The sequence below is a fragment of the Cibotium barometz genome, chromosome 28, assembly GCF_041138505.1.
Source record: "Cibotium barometz isolate CiBa-2024 chromosome 28, ASM4113850v1, whole genome shotgun sequence".
NCBI classification, from domain to species: Eukaryota; Viridiplantae; Streptophyta; class Polypodiopsida; order Cyatheales; family Cibotiaceae; genus Cibotium; species Cibotium barometz.
The window spans coordinates 36,338,239-36,362,006 of NC_141073.1; the positions used below are offsets into that span (position 1 = coordinate 36,338,239).

Sequence of the window (23,768 nt, forward strand, 5' to 3'; positions counted from 1 at the left end):
AAAGTTGTATTAACGTCTACTAGAGGCCGAACTTGACCTATCAGACAAATCAATGTACAACTGTCAATGTCCTTTGGGTGTGCAGAGAAAAAAAGGGACAAAATGAACATGAAATAAACTATGAAAGTATTGAGCTAGTTGGGGGGGGGGGGAGGGGGTGATGGATGGAGCACTACTGCTAGAGGCTCAGTATGCAACCTATAGAGAGAAATGAAATGAAATGATATATTAACGTCTCTAAGAGGCCATAATGGCCTATGAGACCAAAACTGAGAGTACATCTGAAGTTGGTGTCTCATCAAAGAGAACAACTAAATGAGACTAAAAAGTACAATAAACCGATTGTCTTACAGTTATAAAAACAGAATTGTAAGACTTTGAGATGATATTGAGTAGAAAATACTCGAAAATGTATATCAGGTAGATCCATGTATGCTGATCAGTTGAAGTGTTACCCTCTCCTTAGATCAAGTATCTCCGCCATGGGGCTGTCTAGAATGGAGAGGTAGAAGCGAGGTAGGCGCCTCCGATGTCGAGCAATAATGGCTCTAATCTGGCGATGGTGAGGATGCCGTGGTCGGGATCCTGGTGGGCGTGGCTTACGAGCATGACATAAGTGGTGATCATGCGGTTTTGCTCTGAGCGGGTGAGAACCAAAAATGGACAATCTAGACTGTACTGAAAGGGTGGTAGTGCCTCTATCCACAAACCATGTAGGTCAAACCATGATCTCATCTGAGCGTACTAGCAATGAGTGTCTCCATCCTTTGCCAACTGTATGGATGAGGTCAATGCCAATCGGGAGCACCTCTGCTGAGGGAGCTCCCATAGCCGCTGTAAAAAGGTAACTGCCTGGAATAGGGCTCAGTCACTACTGGTGCGGCACCCAGCTCAGCCCGAACAATCTCATGTGGTACTGATGATTTGCTCCGAATCATGCAGGCAATCATCATAATCAGTGGTCTCTCCATTTGCCTCCATTCCTCATCCGTCCCTCTCTGAGATTTGTGATGTATGCTGGGTCCCCAAATTGGAGCTCCGTACAGGAGGGTCGGTGTGACAAGCGTATCAAATAGCCACAATTTGGTCCGTGGCTCCTGAAACTGTATGTGTGCACACTGCCTCTGAAGTGTCCCCAAGGTTGCATGCCCTCGAGCTAATCTAGCTGCTGCTACCTCCTTCAGGGAGAAACGCAGTCCTGTGAAAGTAACTCCCAAGTAGACATATGACTTGACGTACTCAACCGGCTCCCCTTGGAAGGTGAACCGAGGTCTGATCTCGTCACCCATCCCTGTGTGGTGTTAAACACCATAACCTTGGTTTTCCCAAGGTTCACTGTCAGATCTCTATCCGCACAGAAAGCCTGTAATGCATCGAGGTGTGTCTGTAATCCCTTCGGAGAGTCTGAGATTAGAACAATATCATCAGCATATAACAAGATGGGTATCAACACCCCTGCGAGGCATGCCCCTGGGCCTCCCAATCTGTCTACATAATCAAAGACCACATCAATGTACAATCCAAAGAGGGTGGGCGATAGCGGGCATCCCTGCTTCACCCCTATGGTGCTGGTTACCATATCGGATAGTCCGCCTGGAGCTCGGACTCTACCTGTCACAGACTCATACAAAGCATATATCCCCCACTGCATATCCTCGGGTACCTCAATGTCATGCAATCTGTGCATAAGCCTAGCACGTGGTATGGTATCGAAGGCTTTGCGGAAGTCCACCAAGCAGCAATATATCCTTCTCTTCTATGCCCTGCCCTCTTCAATAAGTGCCCAAAGTATCAGTATGTGATCTAAGGTAGTAAATCCTCTCCTGAAGCCGGCCTGTCCATGTGCTCGATGATCATGCCTCTCTGCCCAGCGGCTCAGCTCTCTCCGACTCCAATATAGAGCCATATAGCTTGGCCAAGTAAAGACCAATCATGATCGTCCTGTAGTTGCCTGGTACCATGGGGTCCCCACTCTTAAAGAGTGGTACAATGATATGCTCTGTCCAGCTTGCCGGGAAACCCTCACAAATCGCACGATTAAACACATGTATGATGAGCAGAGCCAAAGTGTGGCGTGCATATGAGAAATGCTCTCCAACTAGCCCATCATGATCATGTGCCTTTTCATTTTGTAACCCGTCTATCGCATCTAGCACCATCAGCATAGCAAAAAAGGTGCTGCTAGCCGGTCTAGCTCCCAGTGGAGGGGGGGTGGGGGGCTGTCCTGGTGCATGATATAGCTCTCTAGCATAAGTATGCCATGCCTCAGGTGCAGTAATTGGAGTACCAAGCTATCTCTCTTGAAACATCTTCCATGCCCTCTTGCTGTCCTTCCCCAAGAAGAGTTGGTAGATCTCCTCCTCTAGCTTAGCTAGATAGGCTTGTTTCTTCCTCCGTACAAGGCGCCGAAAGATCATCCTGGCCTGTCTATGCGTGTGAGTCCCAATGGCAATCTCACGCTGTAGCTGTGCTCGTGTATCACGACACTCATCATCATACCAATTGTTCTGTGGGGCAATGCTGCGGGGGTGGGTGGAAGGGATCATAGTGTAGGGAAACGCATATGAGGCGGATGCATGTCGTACACCTGCCAATCCTCTTGTGATCTTGTCCAGAGGGCTATGCGGGTCTAAAGCGAACAAGCCATCAGATACTGCATCTCGGTAAACCCCAACTGTCTCACGTGTAAACTGATATCTTGGGTATCTAGGTAGATGAGTGGCTGGCCCATCTCTTGGGGATCTACCTACTAGTGTGAAACTCAGGTATGCATGATTGGCTGCTATGCCAATGGGCCGACTGGAAATCGTGAAACCCCGCACATCAGGTATCAATGAAGGAGATCCCATCAAGTAGTCCACTGTGCTCGCTCCCCCTTTAGAGCTCCAGTGTGTGAGAGCATGTGATCCTTGCCATCTCGATAAGCCATTGTATATGACCAACCCATGTGCACTCCCTAGTGTGAGAAAATGCCTGCCATAATCTGTAATCTGTCCCTCATCCTGTGCTGATCTCTGCAACCCTACATCCTCTGCCGTGATCTCCCGGTACATAGCCTCTTGAGTATCATACTGCTTTGTCTGCTCTGTGCCTGTACGTGCATTAAAGTCTCCCATGTTGGCAAACCTCATGATATCATCATATAGTGGCGTATAGGGTGACTCTCTTGATGGTGCAAACCTGGAGTGGGCTGGGGGAAAGTAGCATACCGCCACATATAGCTCGCGGAGCCCTCTGTATATTTGGACCCACATGTACCTTGCATATGCATCTCTATGAACCACATGTATTTTGTCATGAAGCTCCTTCCTGAAAACTATTGCCACTCCTCCAGATCCTCTGGTACCTCCCACTGTGCGTGGCTGAGGGCGGAAAACTGATTCCCATCTATAACCCCGCACGTCAGGAAGCCTCTTGTTTGTGCACTGATGGGTCTCCGTATACATAGCAATATCAATGTGTCTGAAAGTATCCTCAAAGTATCCTGCATCTGTTCTAAGGGCTCCGTTGCAATTCCACACTGTGAATCGCAAGGTCTCATAGGCCGCGCACTATTAAGCGGGCCTGCTCTCCATAGTAATGATGACTCGGCCATCTCTGTATACCGCCCATTTCCCCTCTTTCCTTGCCTCAAGCACACGCGGCATGTGTTCCTTCGAGTGTAAGGTCCTCATCCAAATAAATCTTTTCCCCCTTAAGGGCCATCCTTTTGGAGAGGAAGGCCTTCTTCTTCTCCAAGTCACCAAACCTGATGATCAATATCTTCGCCCTAGTTTCATCTTTGCTAACCTGATGATCAATATCTTCGCCCTAGTTTCATCTTTTGCATCCTCTTGGGGATTTCCCTTATCTTCCCACCCAACTACGCGTACATGTAAGGCACGTGCCCATCTCTTGGCTTCCTCTTCCAATGTAGCATTCATCACCTCTACTTTATTGATTGGTGTATCCTTATGCTTTTTTACTACTTCAATCCATGGGTTGACTTCCTCAATTTGTTTCTTTGTGGCACTGGCAATTTCAGCCCATGAATGCATCTCCTTTTCACCTGCAGCCACTTTTGCCTTACATGATTCCAAAGTGTTTTGCATTTCTGTGATGTCTTTTTCGCGGTCAGCCATACATGTCTTCAAAGTGCCTTCGTACGATGCAACTGTTGTGCCAATCCCCCGGAGCATGTTGTCTTTCCATTTCTGCATCTCTTTTTTCATTTCCGTGTGCATCAAGGCTTGGGCTAATTCCATCTCAACTTGTACTTGGGCTTGCATTTCTCCCTTCAATTGGACATATATCTCTTCCTTCAGCGTTTCGTATATCACTTTCCTTTGGGCATGCATCTGCTCGGTCCATTCCTTTTCAAGCTCCTGTCGCATGGTGTTCATCTATGTCCTTATGTGAAGCTGTATCTCCTCATAAAGGGCCTCATCTCGTCGGGCCATCTTCGCAAGCCTTCGTGAGCCCGGGGACATGATCCCTTCCCTCAGTCTTCTGTGTAGGTATTTGGTGCCTTCGTGGGGGTGTGAAAGGTTGTCTCACCATCCTGTTCTCCCTCCAGGGGTTGAGACATGTTTTCCACTAGTTGCTGCCTTGGGGGCCTGAGCAAGGGTGGTTGGGAAACCGGGGGCAGCTGCCTGGGCACAAGTCAGAGGCAGAGCAGAGAGGCGGGCAGCTGCCTGCGCACAAGTCACAGCAGAGAGGCGGGCTACAGAGGTGCGCATAGAGCAGAGGCGCACAGCTCAGAGCAGAGAGGCAGGCAGAGGTGTGCACAGAGTTGAGCAGAGAGGCGGGCTACAGAGGTGCGCATAGAGCAGAGGCACAGCAGGTCATCTCAGCAGAGAGGCGGGCAGAGGCTCAGCAAAAGAGGTGCGCATAGAGCAGAGGCGCAGCAGGTCATCTCAGCCAAACGGTGCATCTCAGAGAGAAAGAAAGAAAGAAAGATATATTAACGTCTGCAAAAGGCCAAAATCGGCCTATGAGACAAACAAGTAGTCATCGAGAGAGAGAGAGAGAGAGAGAGAGAGAGAGAGAGAGAGAGAGAGAGAATACTGACATGTGGGGGTTGTTTATCCAACCGAAAGAAGACACTGACAGAACCTTCTACCTGTATAAAATCTGAAGAGGAAGCAAGGAAGGAGAAAGTTAAATGTCATCATAAGGAGGCCCCTTCACTAACCCTTGAGGTATGTCTTAATTCGTTTCTACTTGAGGAAAGTTTGCAAAAGTAGGTAGAAGTGAATTTGTAATGTTTGAACAGTCTAAAAACATAGTTTACATGTCTTACACAGGTGGATCGTATTTTTGGTTGTCGAGTTGTCTCCATAGCAGAACCATCAGGCTCCACCAAAAAGGAATTCTCTCAAGAAAAAGAGATTTCATCACAAGATGTGTTAGAAGGCCGAAGTGGCTCTGCAGCAGAAGCAACATTATTGCATGCTTTTCCAAGCTGTGAGAGTGGAACAGAGCAGGAATCAAGCTCCGTATCTGGAAGCAAGCAGAAGATACAGTCTAGTACAGCAACTGAAAACCTGGTAGAATGTCCTGAAGCTTCAGGTGCATCATGTACGATTACCAGAGAAAGTAGCTTGTTTGGTAGAAAGGACGATTTGGTGAATGTTGGTACAATTTGTAGAACTGTGGAATGCAGTCCTGTGGAAAGTGAAAATGATGAAACATTTGACTCTCAAAAAGACCTGTCTCCTAGAGTTGACACCAGACTCTCTGAAAATGAATTAGAATATTTAGTGAAGTTGGCTGGCAGGTCACATATTCATGATAAATGGGTTAGAGAATCAGAGTTAAAAATACTTGCAAAACGGAAGCTTGACAACTATAAATTCAAACATGGATCTCTTTGTATCAATCTAGTGGATGAAAAGTGGTGCAGGCCACAGCGTATCATTGCAAGACGACAGGGGCAACTTGATGTAGCTGAAGTGTTGGTCAAGTGGTGTGGTCTACCATATGATGAATGCACCTGGGAACACTTAGACGAGCCTGTCATTCAAAGGCATCATGAACTTTTTGAAAGCTTTGACTATTTCGAAAAGTTTGCATTGAAACTTGATGAAGAGGAAACTTCTGGTCTGGACAATCAGCGTGGTGAGATCCACACTCTTAATGAACAGCCGCTTTATATTAAGGGAGGTTCACTTTTTCCACATCAAATGGAAGCTCTCAACTGGCTTAGAAAGTGTTGGGGCAGGAGAAAGAATGTAATTCTGGCTGATGAGATGGGCCTTGGAAAGACTATTTCAGCTTCTGCATTTATCTGCTCTCTCTACCAAGAGTTCAAAATTAAAGCACCATGTCTAGTTCTCGTTCCACTTTCTACAATGCCTAACTGGCTGGCAGAATTTTCTCTGTGGACTCCTCAGTTGAATGTTGTTGAATACCATGGAGGTGCGAAGGCAAGGGCAAAGATAAGGCAGTATGAGTGGCATGCAGCAGGGGTTTCCATCAACAAAGAAAGCCAAAGAAGCTATAAGTTCAATGTGCTTCTGACTACATATGAAATGATTATTGCAGATGCAAGTCAACTTCGCCCTGTTCCCTGGGAAGTGCTAGTAGTTGATGAGGGGCATCGGCTCAAAAATACAGAAAGCAAGCTGGTTCAGCTTTTAAATACTTTCTCATTTTCACAGCGTGTTCTGTTGACGGGGACCCCATTGCAAAACAATGTTGGGGAAATGCACAATCTGTTGAAGTTTTTGCAATTGGATGCATTTCCATCGCTAGCTTCATTTGAAGACAAGCTCAATTGCCTTAGTACTGCAGAACAGGTAGAGGAATTGAAAAAGCTGGTAGCACCTCACATGCTTCGCAGGCTTAAGAAAGATGCCATGCAAAATATCCCTCCAAAGATGGAGCGCGTTGTGCCAGTAGAGCTGAGCTCCTTGCAAGCAGAGTATTATCGTGCTCTCCTCACCAGAAATTTTCAAGTCCTTAGGCAAGCTCAAAAGCCAAACCAGCATCATTCTCTGATAAACATTGTTGTTCAACTTCGTAAGGTCTGTAATCATCCATATCTTATACCTGGGACTGAGCCAGAAACTGGATCTGCAGAGTTTCTGCATGACATGCGGATCAAGGCTTCAGCAAAGTTGACTCTCCTGCATGCAATGCTAAAGATTCTGAGAGAGCAAGGGCATAGGGTTCTGGTATTCTCTCAGATGACCAGGCTTCTTGACATCTTAGAAGACTATCTCACTACAGAATTTGGTAGTCACACTTTTGAGCGAGTGGATGGGTCGATATCAGTTTCTGAGAGGCAAGCAGCTATTGCTCGATTCAACCAGGACTCCTCACGCTTTGTGTTCCTTTTGTCCACACGGGCATGTGGCCTGGGCATCAACCTAGCTACAGCAGATACTGTTATAATTTATGACTCAGATTTTAACCCACATGCAGATATCCAGGCTATGAATCGTGCTCACAGGATAGGTCAATCCAAGCGGCTTCTTGTGTACAGGCTTGTAGTACGAGCGAGTGTAGAAGAACGTATTTTGCAACTGGCCAAGAAAAAATTAATGTTGGACCATCTTTTTGTCAACAAATCTGGCTCACAGAAGGAGGTCGAAAATATCTTGAGGTGGGGCACTGAGGAACTTTTTCAGGACTGTTCGGCACCTGGTGAAAGAGCATCAAATACGCCTGGGGCAGAAGATGTCATGCAAGGTTTGGATGAGCCAGACGGGAAGCAGAGAAAAAGATCAGGTGGCCTTGGTGATGTGTATGAAGATACTTGCCATAAGGCAGGTCGACCAAAGATACTATGGGATGATGCCGCTGTGGCTCGCTTGCTAGATCGCTCAGATATAGGCACTGAAGTGACAGAGGGGGAAGTAGAAAGCGATATGCTGGGTTCACTAAAGGTTAGCGTCACATATCTTGGTTTTTAAATTGTTTTTGCTAAAACTTGTTTTACTTTCATCCATTAAAAATCATGGGGCCTTGCCTGCAGTTAGTCCTTAGATTTTCTTCCTTTCTAGCTGCTCCTGCAGGCCTTACATTAACTTCTATTCCAAGAGTCATTTTATACCTTCAGATCTTTGTTTTCAAATTTCCAGGCCTGGGACTGGAATGAACAGGACACAACCGATGATCAGGAAGTGAGTGAGTGCTTTACCAAAGAAAAGGATGTGGGGTCTCCAGTAGATGTGAATGCTGCTTCTGTTGGACAAGGAACTGAGGAAGACAGCAATTGGGACAAAATCCTTCGCACAAGGTTGAAACTCTGATCTAAGTTGTTTCTTTTTTGTGTGCGTACGCACGCGGGGGTGGTTGGTTATGGCCGTGCACGGGTGTTTTAAGTAACGCTAAGATGCCTTTCAGTATTTTAGAGCCAAATTAAAATTCCATGGGTGCTTTCGTAGGTGGGAAAAATTGCAGATTGAGGAAGAAGGATCTCTTGGTCGAGGCAAACGAATGCGGAAGATTATTTCATACAATGAGAACTTCAGTATTCCTGTGACTGAAGTCTCCAATGAGGTTTGCTAGATCCTCTTTCATTCTGATACAATTTGGTTCAATGATTTGCAGCGTGTCTAGTGATAGGTAGAAACTTTTAGATCACATAAGCAACTGAATATGCTTGGTGTAGGGGCCACTCATGGGTGCAGCCCAGGTTACGTCCTAGATAATAGCCTTGTGATGGTAGAAGCATATAGAGCGCATAGCAAACAAATGCTTATGTCTTGTATAGAATCTAGATGCTTAGTCTGAAGATGATTATGAGTGATATATATGTAGCGAACGTGCAAGTGATTGTTTTTTAATTGGTGAACTGGAAACGGAAAGTTCTGCAATGAAGCACACATCTCTTAGTCCTTGGAATATTTGTTTTGATCTTCCCCCAGAGTGGCAATGAAGATGAGGGAGATGCTGAGCCCAAATACACACCTGCTGGACGGGCTTTGAAAAACAAGCTGTAAGTGCCCTCTTACTTCACAAAGGTAGGTTCATATAGACCCGCTCAATTGGTAGAGCTCTTGAATGCCCAGGCAGAGGGGAGTCTCCATTGCTGCTCATACTCGGGCCTCATCTTGAACCCTTATAAGGGGGAGGGCTTGCCTGTGGATGTGCGTGTAGATTGGGAAACCTCAAAAACAAAAAAGATAGCTTCACATATTTATTGCTAGGTTTCTTGGTGCAGAGCAAGACTTCGAGCTCGTCAAAAGGAGCGGATTGCTTCTCGATATAATAAAGGACCTGGAGGAAACTTTGAAAGTATTCGTAGTACTTTTGCAGGCTACATTGCAGCTAGGGAAAGCCAAGTTGGGCTGCACCCATGTCCGGCCTCCATGTTTTTGCCAGTTCAAGTGACCGGCCAGGACCTTCATTCAATGTTTTCTAACACTGGACTGGACACACGCTTTCTTGCATTGACAAACCAATCGACCAAAAGTGATTGCATTTCCATCAAAGCAGGAACATCGTCTGCAGTCAAATTGCCTGCAACTTTGGCTGAAGAAAATACTACCTTGCATGCAAATCAATCAGAACAAGGCAACCACATTTCCAAAGAAATGTCTGAAACATCTAATGCAATAACAGTTTCAAATAGCTTGTTAATGACTCCAAATCGACTGGTTGGTGGAGGTGCAAGCAGTCTGAACCAGCCAGAGTTTCTTGGCTCGACAGTTGGGGTATTAAATCACTTTTTTGGCTTAAAATGCATGAGCTCTTCAGGAATAGTGGTGGTATTTTCAAGCACTTGCTTTCTGACAGTTGGAATTTGTTGAACTGCGTGTTGTTGATTTAACAGGCTCAGACTGGTCACTGTTCCCTTGACCTTGGAGCAGGTTTTTCAGGAGAACAAGATGGGTCTTCTTTTGTTCCCACACTACAAGGAAGTATACAGCCTTCCGATCAGTTAATCGGTGAAAAGCTTCCATTTGAAAGTGCAGAAAAGCCTGTTGCACCCAACAGTGCTCCCAATTTGGCAATGTCTGTAGGGCTGGGAATTTCCCTTGGAACCAGCCTAGATCTTTCATGGGCCTTGAAACCTATGGAGAGTGCAGAGAAATTGACGCAATGTCCAAGTGTACAGTCTGCCAACCTCAGTCAAGTAGCAAAAATGTTTAACAGCTCTTCTACTTTTGCAAATGTATGTACTTCCAAGTCAGAAACTGATCTTGGGTGTGGGTTGGGCATGATGGGAGGATCTAATATTCACCAGAAGGATGAAAAACAGGGGAGGTTTTTTCCATTTCTTCCATATTTTGGGGGCATGGGAGGTGCAAAACAACGAGCTGATGCTTCAGCTGCATGGACTGAAGAAGAACTCGATACCTTGTGGTCTGGAGTAAGAAGGCATGGCCGGGGAAATTGGGTTGCCATGCTTCAAGATCCGAGGTTGTGTTTTTCAAAGCTCAGAACTGCTAAAGATCTAGCAGAAAGGTGGAATGATGAACAACTTAAGATGTTTGGAGGGCTTTTTGACCACCTAGACATCCCGATCAGCCAAGTGGGAAGCAGATTACTATTCAGCTCATTTGGTGGGTTACAAAGACCATCAGTGCAAAGAGACAGTCTTTTAGCCACTGGTTGTTCAAAGGATGCGATAAATTTAGCAGGGCTTGGTCAGACAAGGGAGATGCTTGTGCCAAAAATTGACATGGAAGGTTTATTTCACAGGGGTTCAAAAGATGAAACTGTAGATTTACCAGGCCTGCCGCATATGGGAGTTGAAGTAAGAAACCAACTCGCACACTTAGGTACTAGTACTGGTGGGGTAAGGGACAATTTTACAAGGATAGATTTGGGACAGAAAATAGATCTGGAAACTACAGGACTGTCAAAAGTTGTCACTCCACCAGATAAGCAGGGGGGTGACTCCTCTACCAGCCATGGACTTTTGAATGGACTTGGAATTATCTCACAGACAATTACTCACAGTGCACCTCTTCTCTTCAATGAAAGCCTTGCAGATCCACTTGTGACGAGTGATTTACCTAGATGTGCAGTTGGGGATGGTGAGAGAAGATTATCAAATTTGCAATTGAGATTTGAAAAAGGACCTGCAATAGCACAAACAGGTCCAGTTGAATTCCCGAAGCTTCAGAACTTGCCCAATAAGATGCTGCAGAGCCTACATGATTTTCCATATTTCAATGGTAACTTGAATCTGTTAGCCTCAGATAAACTCTCAGAAATGAGGGGGGTCGGTTTGCATCAAAATGCTGGACCATCCAATGTAAAGGTAAAGGTGGACAAAAGAAAAAGAAAAGCAGGCCAAAATGGCCATCATCGTCCTATGAATGGTGAAGAGGATCCTAGCAAATGTATTCCAAGCAGTTTACCACATTGGTTAAGGGAGGCATTCAAACCACCAGCACAGGTCGAATCACTTGCTTTACCATCAACAATAGCTGCTGTTTCAAATGCAGTTGATCTGGTTTACAAAGGCTGTAAGCCTACTTTACCAGCGTGGATTAACCCTGGCCCACCCCCAGTGTCACCGCACAGGAAAACAAAGAAAAGGAGGAAGAGAAAGAAGGGAGTTGGGCTCGGTTGTAGAATGATGGGAGATGCACATGCTGGGACCAGAGAACAGCTTGGCAACGTTATGGTTCCAAATCTAACCTCCCTGGGAAAACAGAACCACTTTTCATCGTTTAGCCTAGACAACAATAGCTTCCTAGATGCTAGCTTGGTTTCACTAGAAGCACCGAAACCTTCCATGCTGCTAAATGCGCCATCATGCCCACCTTTTCCTTGGACACTGGGCCAAAGTTTTGACTGGCATAATACCAGTAACACATGCCTTACATCGGATATGCCTGCACACTTTCCAAGCATTGGAAACCAATCTTTATCAGCTAGCACCACCTTAGAAAATCTTCAGGTGCCCTCATTGACATCTCCATTTATGTCCTTTGATCAGTTTGCAACCTCTGATCTGGCTCTCAACTCGTTATTTCGAAAGGGGAAAAAAACGTTGAAGCGGCAAGATCAAGGTGCTGTACAACAATATTGGCCTTTTCTTGGGTCAGGAAGCAATGAAAGCTATCATACTCCAGCTCAATTCAAGCTGTTGCAGATGAGGCCATGTGAACCAGATCCTTCTACATCAGAAATTGATTTGTCTAGGCAGAAAGCAAGGTCTCAAAGTGCAAAAAGTGAGGATTCTTCTAGTAAGACTCACTCTGACTCCTGCGTCAAGGTTAGTGGTGGTGGTAGAAGCAATACTGATGATGTGTCATCAGAGCAAACTGTTTCAGACAGCAAGAACAATGCAAATTGATTATAAAGGTCCCTGTCTGGAGCACTTTCATTCTTGTAGACAAGATCAGACATGGCAAGATCCCCCTCCCACTATCCCTCTCAAGCTTGAAAGAGAATGGATGATGCAGCATTGCTGTGAAAATTTTCCAAATGCCTATGTTATGCCATCTTAGGTGTATATGTGCTCGGCCAATTACTGTCTGAGCTTCCGAATTGGTTGCATCCTCGGGTCACCCAGCTTCCAAGAAGCACGTTTTATAATGGGTGAGGTTTATGAACAGGTGTAGTGGAGTGGGCATCTCTTTGGAGCTGTTACTTCATGAAGTATTTTTTAGTTATCTATTGTAATACAATATTATTGTCTCAGAAAACAGAATTGCTACACAACAGTTTTGAGCTGAGCTGTATAGAAAACAGGAGTTTTATTTTTGTTGGTTCATGGAAAAGTCTCCAATTCTGGGACACTACAAAATATTCAGGATCTTTTTTTGTTTTCCCCTTCGGTCATGAAAGTGCTACCTGTATTTCCTAAAACATCTAAAAACAGTAGTTTTTTTTAAAAAAATTGGTTCACACAAGTAACCAATTCTGGGAAACTATACAAAATGTGCATGATCTCCTTTGATCATGAAAGTGCTACTTGTATTTCCTAGAACATTTTAAAACTATTGAATCTCCTCCACGACACGTGTGGCTCCACTTCACACGTGGTATTTAAATCATAAAATTAGCCCTTGAGCCCTAAATAACATCTTTTCCAAGTTTGGGCTTTCTTTACTATAGATAACCTTCGTCCAATGTTGTAATGTATCAACAAAACTAATAACCTTCGTCTAACCATTGTGTACACATGGGTCTAGTTGTAATAAATCAACTTGTGCACACACGCATATTACAATAATGTCGGGCTATGGAAACTAACATATCAATTAAATATTCAATGTTTTCACATGGTCATAAAATATCATATTTGTTATTTAGATTATCCATCATCCTTGAGACACCTCAGTCAATACCCTCGCATGGTGCGATCCCTTTGTCGATACCCTCACATATATCAGAACCTAAAACTCACATAGTCCATGTTTGTTAAACAATCAATTGAAGTCGCATTAATTGATCCTGACGAGATTATGAGAAATAGGCGCAAGAAATAATCAAGATGATAGCATAAACACATGGGAGTCCATCCACTCCTGGAAATCTATTTACCATTTATCTTTTAGACGGTATGAAAGTAATGTACGTGTTCATTGGCATAGTTCACACGGGCATCTCCATCAAGAACTAAAAATATAATGTTCCTAATAAACACATGGATGGAAAATTTGTAATATTTCTTCTTGCTTGGGTTGCAACTGCTCTCACTTGCGTATTTGCACGAGCGGATTTCACGTTGAATGTGAAAGATGTGATATTGTATTTTTAAAAGATAGGTATTCTCAAAATCCAAACAAGTAATCGTATGTGAAAGAGGTCTAAGTGTTCCATACCACGAAGACACATTCCATATACAAACACTCGTTGGTATAAGATAAGAGAGTTAACCGTGTCTAGTGTATTCACATGAAATCAATCTAGGTGTCTCATGCCAATAGATTAACTCTATATAAAAGACTCATTAACTATATAAGTTTGAAATAGAAGGGTCAATTCTCCTTGAAACTTATATCTCGACATAAATTTTTCTAATCTTAAAAACTAATGACAACTATAAATTTTAAATTGGTTATTCAAAGAGTCTTTAATTAACAACGATGCAAGAAATAAGTACAATCAAAGCTTGCTAGAATGAAGGAGTCTTGTCAGATCATAGATGAATAAATATCATGTTGAACTCTTGTAGTTACGTATCTTGCCAATGTATGTAGATCTGCTTGTACGGGTTGAAATATTTTTTGACTCAAATTAAAATTTTCTATAGATACCTTGAGCTCATGACAAGATAGTCTTGAATTTTGAGAAAATTATTTACTTGATAACTTTTGGTTTCTAAGTGAGAAAATTGGAGTCATGACTCATTCAAACTTATAATAACATAACACGTTCTCACAAAAGATATGTAAACAAACCCAAAGTAGATCCTTAAAGAATGATATACATAGAAACACTTCACAGCCATCTCATGCCATGGAATGCAAGCAAGAATGTCCTAAGCACAACCATCATCAAATCACACATACAAATCAAGTATAGCCATATCATGTGATACTAAGTGTCATCGACAATGTCACATGATCCTAAATATGACAAAGTAAGCAAAAAAAACATGGCCATAGAAGGTAAACATAAATGTCGTACACCAAAGGAAGAACCTAACTAGACAACATGTCTCAGATTACAATCCATGTATCAAAGCCAAAAAAAGAATCCAACATAGATCCAACGCTCTAGAGCAGAGTGCATATTAATCAAAAGGGCAGACATAGTCCTCATCACTCTCCCTCTCCAAGGGGGAACTCTCGTCGATGATGCTTGAACAGCTTGCCACCAATGGTTGCAAAATGTGCTCCACTATCCTTGGATCATTATGGAAGGAATAGCAAGGTCGACTTGAAGCTATGCACGTGCGCATCAGGGGGGGGCTTTCCCACAACCCATCTCCACAACCAACCCTCGTGGAGGGCATATCAGCTCCAAAAAGTAGCGTATGAAGAAACTGACACTCCGTTGTATGCCTACTTGAGACAAGACAAAAACCTTTGCCTCCTCGAGCAAATAGTGGCACAGGATGTGCCATCGAATGTCGATCCCCACCTCCTGCAAGAATCTTGCATCTTAGCTCTTCACGCAACAAAGGCTTATAGTCTTTACAACGCAAGAGAAGTAGGTAGAATGCATCCATCTTGAAACAAAAAAAACACTTTCGTTTGTCTCAGCACATAAAAACAATCCACAATGTATTGCTAAATCACAACCATTATAGTTACATATAGCAAATTTCACATTCGGATTAGTGAAGCCCCCAACCATGATGAAGATCCTCCTTGTTTCCCAATGCAATAATTTTTTTTACACAATGAATATTTTCTACTTTTAAGAAAATGTGCCGTTGAAAAGTGAAAAATAAGGATATAATTGCTCACTCTCAATGGGAGTGATAACAACAATCCATCCACAATCTCCCAAGGCAGCTGCTCTACCACCCCAAGCCCATGACGAACATGATCCTCTGTCAGCTTGTTCCACACAGGAACACCCTCATGGTCGAATGAAGAGTCCATAGGCAAGTCTAGAAGCACGAAGTCTACCGCCCAAACAACTTGCTTTTTCTTTTTCTCGTACTCGACACCCTATTTCTCCAAATCTATGAAGAAGTCGTGGACCTTTGCATACTCCAAATTTTAATGGATAATCCAAATTCTTTGCCCATTGAAATGTAATCCCCAATGCCATAATAGAAAATAGATGCATCCAATGACTGTGACTTCAATGGCAATGGTAGAACATACATGGCCAAGCCAAATTTTTTTGGAGGAATCTTGTACCCTGAGCAAAATCCAAATCCAAACACATTTCACAATCAAGAACCTTCGATGATCTCCATAAACAACCTATTAGAGATTTCATGGTATCTTATTTTTTTAGACTCACCCTTTTCAGAGCCCTCCCCCAACACATCCTTCTCATCATGTGTCATGATGTCAGGATCATCATCTTCTACGTGCACTTTCATATAGCCAAGAAAGTCTTATTGAAATGCACAAATTAGCAAAAGAGCATGATGTTTTCAATAATGCAACCAATGAATATGCACCTTCAAGTGGCTTTTCCTTGATCTCTTCAAGTGGTTCTTTCCTCTTTTATGTCAATTTTTCTCTTCTCCTCATTAGCTTTATTTCTCCCATTTTTTGAATCACCTTATATTTACATTTTATAGCATAAGAAAAGCACTTCACCCAACATAGAGCAAGAAGGATTAAAAACTACCTGCTTTACTCGAGTCCCCTTGCATGACTTGATTGCTCTTCCCCATCCCCTTTTCCCATTCTTCATGCTTTTGCTTCTCGTCACGAAGAAGAACATTTGGAGGAGGCATATCAATCCACCAAGGACATGTTGCAATCTCGTAGGGTGAGAGGGTCTTCATATCATTCCTGTACATAGTGGACTCTTTATTTTTTATATCAAGCGATGCATTAAGCCTCAAGCAATTCCACAATCAGTTTTAGATCTTTCAAGTGAAGCAAGTACCTAATTCATCCAATAAAAACATGCCAATATATTTAGGGTCAAAAAATGAGACTACCTTTGGTGGCTTCCAAGAAAGCACTTTTTCTTCAAAAGATACCTAAAGATCAAGCGACACTAGGCAACATCGAGTTGTGGCTGATCTAGGCCATCCTTTTTCTTCCTATTTGACCCTGTCTTCTTTATGTTTCCATAAACAAACCTTTTTGCCTCATACCTAATAGCTGCAAAGTAGCTATGAAGGGTAGGCTCAGCAGGAATAACAAACAATCGCTTCTCCATCGTAGCTATCTTCATCACACTCTCCAACATTCTTGTGGCATTCTTACAATCATATCAAGCAAGACCTCTCTAGATAACCATCTGAAAGTAAACTTAACCCAACTCACACTCTAATCTCAAAATTATATTAAAATGAAAAATTTAAACCAGTGGGAGTAAAGAACGTCAACTAAACAATCTCTAAATTGGATGTTTGTCGATGGCATTCTATGAGTCTGTCTGATGGCCTTTGAACTTTCCAAGAGACTCAGCCATGTGATCTTGTTCTCTATGGATACTGAAGATATTGCTATCAGATTCAATTTTTCAATCCCCACAATAGTGTTACTCCCATCATAATTAAGTGAAAATAATGTGTCGCTCCATTCCTTTAGAAGTGAAGGATTTATGATGTTTAAAATCTGCATTAGAGGATTAGGCCAAAGGCCTTTACACAACCAAAATATGCTAATCAAATTAAAAAAGATTAATAGTTTCACCAACAGACCTTTTGCATTTTATCGTTGTATTTACACTTGAGATCCATTGTAATCTCCTTCTCTCGTATAGTGAATGAATCTAACTATGAGCCTTAATGCCTTTATATAGCCCTTGAAGTGACTAGAGAGCTGGCCGACTGTTGGTCAGTTAGCCGACTAGACATTTATTGCAAGATCACTTCACGACCTGCCCTTCTTGCAGCCGACAGCTCATCTTGCAGACCCAACAGGTCATCCTTGTGGGAGTCCAGATGCAGAAGAATTTGGGGATCCAAACTGCCAACACATGCTCAGACTTTTTTGTGGAGAATCATGGTTGGGGCTCTTCCGTTAGGCTGTAAGCTGATGATCAGAAATATGGCCTCAGGGATATGACCAAGATGCAAAGTAGCCATCAAGGATCTCAAGCATGCCTTTTGGGATTGCCCGGCATTAAGATCCTTTTGGACACAGCTCTCTAAATGGGGGGGGACATTTTTTGGGCTGCAATGTACATGGTCCCATTGGGCTTTGGGTAAAAATATTGGTCCAACAGAGGAGAGTAATAGCCTTTTTGGATTTGCAAGATTTACATGCCTCTGGGAGATTTAGTCTACGAGGAACACTCTGGTCTTTGTTAATGATGGCATGAAAAGTGTAGATCCTAAGAAGGTTATATGTTTAGTAAAATCTAACATTGCTAGTCTGGTGAGTGTAAATAGATGGGAGTCAGATACAATGAAACTACTCACTAAGAGGGTACTGGATTGAGCAGTTTCTGTGGGTAGTTCTTCTCTTGATTGTTTAAGAAGACTAACCCATAGTTTATATGTACTCTTTTCATATTATTAATATAAATACATCTTCACTAAAAAAAATGCACTTCATGCTCCAAAATCTCTGGTTCTAATATCTTTTTCTGGCTGCCCCTCTTCAGGACTAGCTTCAGGACATGTCCATGGAAAAAACCTTTGCACATGACTTCCCCCTTTGCTAAACTTTATGACGGGATTCCAACCTGTTCTTGGATGATGTCCCTCTGTCATCCCATCCGTCTCTAGCAACCCTTTTCACTGAAAACCCGGCCCGGTCTCCAAAACCACTTAAACTTTGAATAAGATCTATGCATCTATTCCATCCAGTCCCCTGCCCTGTCTCTGAACACCGTCTTGGTCTTCATTCCTGAGAAATGAGTCTAGCATCATCCTCCCTTCTTGGAACCGTTGCCTAGAAGCCTTTCCTGGCTTACAAGACTTCCATCCCCTTTGGGCTTTGTGGAACACCACCAACCAACCTCTCGGGAGCTCTTCCCAGTCTTGTGCTCCATGCCTTGGGCTTCGTACCTATACACTTTCATGTACCTTGGACATGTACACCTTCATATGGGACTGAATCAATGTTTAGCCTTTGTTGAGCCTGATGCTCTAATACCAATGTTACATGTGGAAGCTATGAGAGTCCTCTTTCAGCCTAAACACCATCTAAAACATGCTGATGCAAAAACACAAACAGAAGGGAGAGTAGAGAGAGAGAGAGAGAGAGAGAGAGAGAGAGAGAGCTGGAAATTTAGTATTTCATATGGTACAAAAAAGTTACATAGGTTCTTGTAGCTATGGGTTACCTTCCATGAAAAGGTGGAAACACCCAAAACAGTCCTAAATACTAGACCCACTCCATAAGGGAGTGAATGAATCTAACTATGAGCCTTAGTGCCTTTATATAGGCCCTTGAAGTGACTAGAAAGCTGGCCGACTAGTTGGCCGACTACTGGTTGGCCAACTGACTGGACATTTATTGCAAGATCACTTCACGACCTGCCCTTCTTGCAGCCGATAGCTCATCTTGCAGCCGACAAGTCATCCTTGTCCTTCTCCTAGTCCAACCCTTGTTGCCAAATTTGCACTTCATGCTCCAAAATCCCTGGTTCTAATCTCTTTTTATAGCTGCCCCTTCCAGGACTAGCTTCAGGACATGTCCATGGGCAAAACCTTTGCACATGACACCCTCATAGTCATCGATGACTCCATTTGAAGTTGTTTCTTGATTTGTCTCTTCTTCTTTTGGTAGCATGATGATCTCCTATTAAAGAAAACCATAGATGGAAAAGACATTGTATTTAGACCATGTATTAATAACCACTCTAGGCCATGCATTTAGCCTCTCCTATAGCAAAGACAACCCAAGCGTTGGCGCTTGGGCTCGGGCCACCATGGTTGAAGAGTAAAGAAGGTCTTTGTAGGACCATATTACACAAGAGACTAAGCATAAGATATTCACAAGAGGGTTAATGTAAGCAAGCACTTAGGTCATGAGATGAATGTGCATCATGTGCACTAAGGCCATGAAAGCCCAAGCGCCTGTGCTTAGGCTCATACAAACCATGATTAAGGTTAAAAAGGACCACTATGGTTCATAGGATGTTCTCTCTTGGAACATCCACACACTTATTGTAGAATGTGCACAACATGGCCAAGCTGAGTGTGTTGCATGAGAGAGTAGATGCTCTGTACAGACACACAGACACACAGACACAGAGTCACACACGAGCTTAGAGAGTGAGAGAGACAAGATGTGATAATTGGAAGTACTTGATGATAATGATAACGAATATGTGGAGTACAAAGTACTAGTAGCCCTAGCCCTAATGTGGCTAACACACTAGAATGTGTTCACATGCAAAGGGGAGCCAATTGGAATATGAAGCGAGGAAAGAAATTAATACATCTCAGCAACAAGTAAGCATCACTGCATAAACGTATATCACTAAGACATAGCACCATTGAGAGGTCAAATGCATAAGTAAGCAAGTACATCACCAATAGCAATACACATGTGTCCCTCATCAAATGCAACAACCACATAGAGCATAATCATTAAAGTACGGATCATGACTAGAATCTATGACTAGTAGAGCAACATCATGCAAGGAAGTTGTAGTGACTAAGGTATAATCATCATGAGCCCAATATCCTCTTTCGCTCTACATCAGATGAACCAACACCAAGTGTCAATCCTGCATCTGTATCAAAGTACCAAATCAATTCTACCTCAATCGGAATGCAATGTCAAGAGCTTATGGCTGCAAACATTTCAGCCAGAGGGAGAAATTAACGAAATGCTGGAAAGGCATTCGATTTGGCTTTCAAACCATACACCCAACATAAATTGGTGTATTCATCATGAAAGTCATAAAGTTTAGACATTCTACAAAAGATGATGCCTCATAGGGCCACATAAAGCACTATGTACAAGCTGCAATGGCCGAGTAGCTTGCACAGTGCCATCTTTTCCCAATATACATCCCTCGCATACATGCTTGTGCAGAATATGCATAGGTGAAAGCTCATGAACCATAGACTAATGCTGTAACCACATAAGAGAATGGAAATTGAGGTGACCAAACCAATCATGCCATAGCTCACTGTCATGCATAACAACTGATGTGGAAGTAACCAAAGGATCAACAGGAGGATCACTACTCCTGTCATACATGTCAAGTTGTATAGTCCATTGCACAATGTACCAAATAGCAAAAGCGCATCTGAATCAATTATGTCATAAATGGAGTAGGAGTGATTAGAAAACTAGATTTTGAGGCCAGTTTTTACAAGTGTTGAGACAGAAATTAGATTCTTGCGGATGTTAGGTACATACAAATAGGTACATACAAAGTGTCAGCAAGAGTATATATGTCCCCACTACATGATGTTAGTTCCACATTGCCGATGCCTTTAATGGCATAGGATGCATTATTAGCACACAAAACTGTACCACATGACGTAGCATTTCTCAAGGTGGCAAATAGCTTCTTGCAGGAAGTAATGTGCTTTGTAGCACTTGTATCAAAGTACCAATCAACATTTGACAATGACAAACAAAAAGCAGGCAAATCATTGCATGTAGCTGTAAAGGCATAGCCATCATCTGCAAAATTCGCTTCCTTGGCATTGCCAGACATTGATGTTTTCAGACATTGTACACAACATATTTAAGTGCAGATTGAAGTATACCTAGCACAAAACAATAGTTGCAACTCAAAGTACCTCAAATGTCTGTTCAATGCATGTGCAAACTCACTAAACCAGTAATCCAAACAGAATCGGTGGATGCAAAATCTGCAAGTCGAAATCTGTCGTGGCATTAGCACACCAAAAGCTAACGTGGCATCAGCACGTTAGAAGCTAACATGGCATCAGCATGTCGAAAGCTGACGTGGAATTAGTAGGTGGAAAGCTAAAGGTGGATTTGGCACGTCAAAAGCAGTTGATGGATTTTCGCAGAACTAGTTGATGGATGAATGCTAAACCAACTGACAGACGAAATCTAAATCGGTTGACGGACGAACGTTCTGACAGAATTAGCTAACGAAAGCTGAAACCCAAACGTCGAATGCCAAAGGCCGTATGCAGAATGCCGAAGGTCAAATGTGGAAGTCTGAATCCAAATGCTGAATGCAGGGTGCTAAAGCGGAAGGCCGAATGTGGAAAGCCGATTTGTTGAATGGGTAAACCTAGTCAAGAAAGTAAACCTGACCAAGGAAGTAAACCCGGCCAACTGTTGAATGCTAGAAGCGGAAAGCCAAGCGCCGAATGCTGAAAGCTGAATGCAAAAAGCCAAGCATTGAAAGCTGATTGTTGCTGAAAGTAGAAAGCCGAGCACTGAAAGGCTGACAGAGCAAAACCCACGGATGTAGCTAAATGGCTGATTGAGCAAAACTAAAGTTGAATGTTGAATGTGTGAATGCTAATGCCGAATGTTGAATGAGGAAAGCCAAAGGCTGAATTGCTGACCAAGCAAAGATGATGGATGTAGCTGAATGGCTGACTGATTAAAATTGATGGACACAGAAGTCCAATGCCGAAAGGAATGCTGAATGGATGACCGGGCACAATCGACAACAAAGAAGTGCAATGCCGAAAGTTGAAAGCCGATACTCAAACAACAGCAACAAAAATAGCAGAAATCGACAAATACTAAAGCCGAAAGCTTCTGAAAGCTATGTGTAGTGATAGTGTGCAAGGTTGCCTAGAATGTACGACATCATAAATGAATGACACCAGAGAAGGAGGCAAAAGCCCTAGATCTATGGAAAGTGAGAGCTTACCTAGAATGTACAACAACGAAGATCAATGACACCAACAAAGTACAGAAGGGCGTGAGGATACTTGAGATGTACATCGAGGTGCATATTAATGAACCACAATAGTGAACAATGACACGGAGCTATTGGCTCTGCAACCAACCTTTGACCAAGTATTGAGACCTAGGCACTGAAACTTAAGCTCTGATATAACAATGCTCTTATACCAATGTTGGATGAGGGAGTAGATACTCTGCACACACACATAAAAACACACAGTCACACACGAGCTCAAAGAGCGAGAGAGATGAGATGCTATAGCTAGAAGTACTCGAATGATAATGATCATGAATGTGTGGAGTACAAACTACTAGTAGTCCTAGCCCTAGGGCACACACTAGAGTGTGTTCACACAGGGAAAACCCCCCTGCATCATAGGGTAAAAAGTGCCCATGTATAGGTATATTCACACTAGGACTTCTAAGGCTAGAATCAAGCAAGCACTGAACTGTGAATGGTTGTTCCAGCTTGAGGGCTTGAGGACCTATGCACTATGTACACTAGGGCTTGGGCCACCATGGTCAAAATGATTTGAATGCATCCATCCAAATAGATTAACTATGCACAAGAGGGTTAAGGTGAGCAAGCACCAAGGTGATGATAGCCCAAGCGCCAACGCTTGGGCTTGGGCACACCATCGTCTCAAGGTGAGCAAGGAGGTTTTGAGTGCATGCAACTTGAGCTTGAGGATCTCCCTTCCTATGATGTTGTCTCTAGTATTGTGCTTACATCTTGAGAGCCTGTGGCCCGAGCTTGAGGATCTCCCTCATAGGATGTGCACAACATGGCCAAGATGAGAAAACACTGAACTAGTTTGAATGCTTGTAGTTTGAGGATGACTCGCCACATATACGAAAATTCCTGCACTAAGGCCATGTTAGCCCATGTGTCAGCACTTGGGCTCTAGTATTGTGCTTCCATCTTCAGAGCCCGTGGCCGGAGCTTGAGGATCTCCCTTCATAGAATGTGCACAACGCGGCCAAGATGAGCAAACACTGAACTGGTTTAAATGCTTGCAGCTTGAGGGCAACCTGCCACATACAAAAATTCTTGCACTAAGGCCATGTTAGCCCATGCGCTAGCACTTGGACTCTAGTATTGTGCTTACATCTTGAGGTCCTATGGCCCGAGCTTAAGAATATCCCTTCATAGGATGTTTACAACATGGACAAGATGAGCAAACACTGATAGTATTCTTATTGTGCTAAACGAAGAGGTGAAGTAAACGAAGAGTGTCCAATGCACAGATGAGACCGAGTAGACATTGTAGCAAAAAAAAAAGATAAAGAGCTTACTTGTGGGCTCAAAGTGGCATGAGCAAATTTGCATGAGCTCCTCTAGAAAAGGACAATGCATCCAGATTTTTGTTTTAGGGTTTTACTCTACTTAGTCACTTTAGCCTTTAGGTTTTAGTCACATTTTGCTTAGGTTTTAGTTTTAGCCTTTAGGTTTTAGGTTTTATTATTTAAAGT

At 43.1% G+C, this 23,768-nt stretch overlaps 2 protein-coding genes across 16 annotated transcripts in view; one reads left to right on the forward strand and one right to left on the reverse strand.

The window, feature by feature from the left end:
* The window catches only part of LOC147622790 (protein CHROMATIN REMODELING 4-like), a 137,502-nt gene extending 124,780 nt beyond the window's left edge, over nucleotides 1–12,722 (forward strand). For 7 of the 13 annotated variants that reach the window (XM_086822417.1, XM_086822422.1, XM_086822419.1 and 4 more), the window contains 7 exons: nucleotides 5,079–5,180; nucleotides 5,286–7,871; nucleotides 8,067–8,224; nucleotides 8,373–8,487; nucleotides 8,856–8,926; nucleotides 9,152–9,644; nucleotides 9,764–12,722. In XM_086822417.1, coding sequence (XP_086678543.1) covers nucleotides 5,079–5,180; nucleotides 5,286–7,871; nucleotides 8,067–8,224; nucleotides 8,373–8,487; nucleotides 8,856–8,926; nucleotides 9,152–9,644; nucleotides 9,764–12,244 — 6,006 coding nt within the window. In that variant the 3' untranslated portion in view covers nucleotides 12,245–12,722. The remainder of the gene's footprint in view (nucleotides 1–5,078; nucleotides 5,181–5,285; nucleotides 7,872–8,066; nucleotides 8,225–8,372; nucleotides 8,488–8,855; nucleotides 8,927–9,151; nucleotides 9,645–9,763) is intronic. The other 6 variants (XM_086822420.1, XM_086822424.1, XM_086822421.1 and 3 more) reach the window with 1 other exon arrangement.
* A 2,360-nt stretch (nucleotides 12,723–15,082) lies between these two features.
* LOC147622791 (uncharacterized) lies at nucleotides 15,083–23,709 on the reverse strand. Of its 3 annotated transcripts, XR_015269518.1 has the most exons (5): nucleotides 23,592–23,709; nucleotides 16,156–16,322; nucleotides 15,983–16,085; nucleotides 15,820–15,894; nucleotides 15,083–15,714 (listed from the first exon to the last, which is right to left on the reverse strand). XR_015269518.1 is itself a non-coding variant. In XM_086822431.1 (4 exons), the coding sequence occupies exons 2-4, from the start codon at nucleotides 16,313–16,315 to the stop codon at nucleotides 15,533–15,535; spliced, it is 417 nt and encodes a 138-aa protein (XP_086678557.1). In that variant the 5' UTR covers nucleotides 16,316–16,322; nucleotides 23,592–23,709; the 3' UTR covers nucleotides 15,084–15,532. The 3 variants fall into 3 exon arrangements, 2 of the variants coding, with proteins under 2 accessions (XP_086678557.1, XP_086678556.1); XM_086822431.1 differs by lacking the exon at nucleotides 15,983–16,085 and having other exon boundaries at nucleotides 15,084–15,714; XM_086822430.1 differs by lacking the exon at nucleotides 15,983–16,085 and having other exon boundaries at nucleotides 15,084–15,714; nucleotides 15,820–15,915.
* Nucleotides 23,710–23,768: the final 59 nt, after the last annotated feature.

Coding starts and splice junctions, on each gene's coding strand:
- LOC147622791 (XM_086822430.1), bottom strand. CDS start 16,315: ATGAAGACCCTCTCACCCTACGAGATTGCAACATGTCCTTGGTGGATT. Junction 15,916..16,155: donor AGGGGACTCGAGTAAAGCAG/GTAGTTTTTAAT, acceptor CATTTCAATAAG/ACTTTCTTGGCTATATGAAA. Junction 15,715..15,819: donor GGGGGAGGGCTCTGAAAAGG/GTGAGTCTAAAA, acceptor GATTTTGCTCAG/GGTACAAGATTCCTCCAAAA.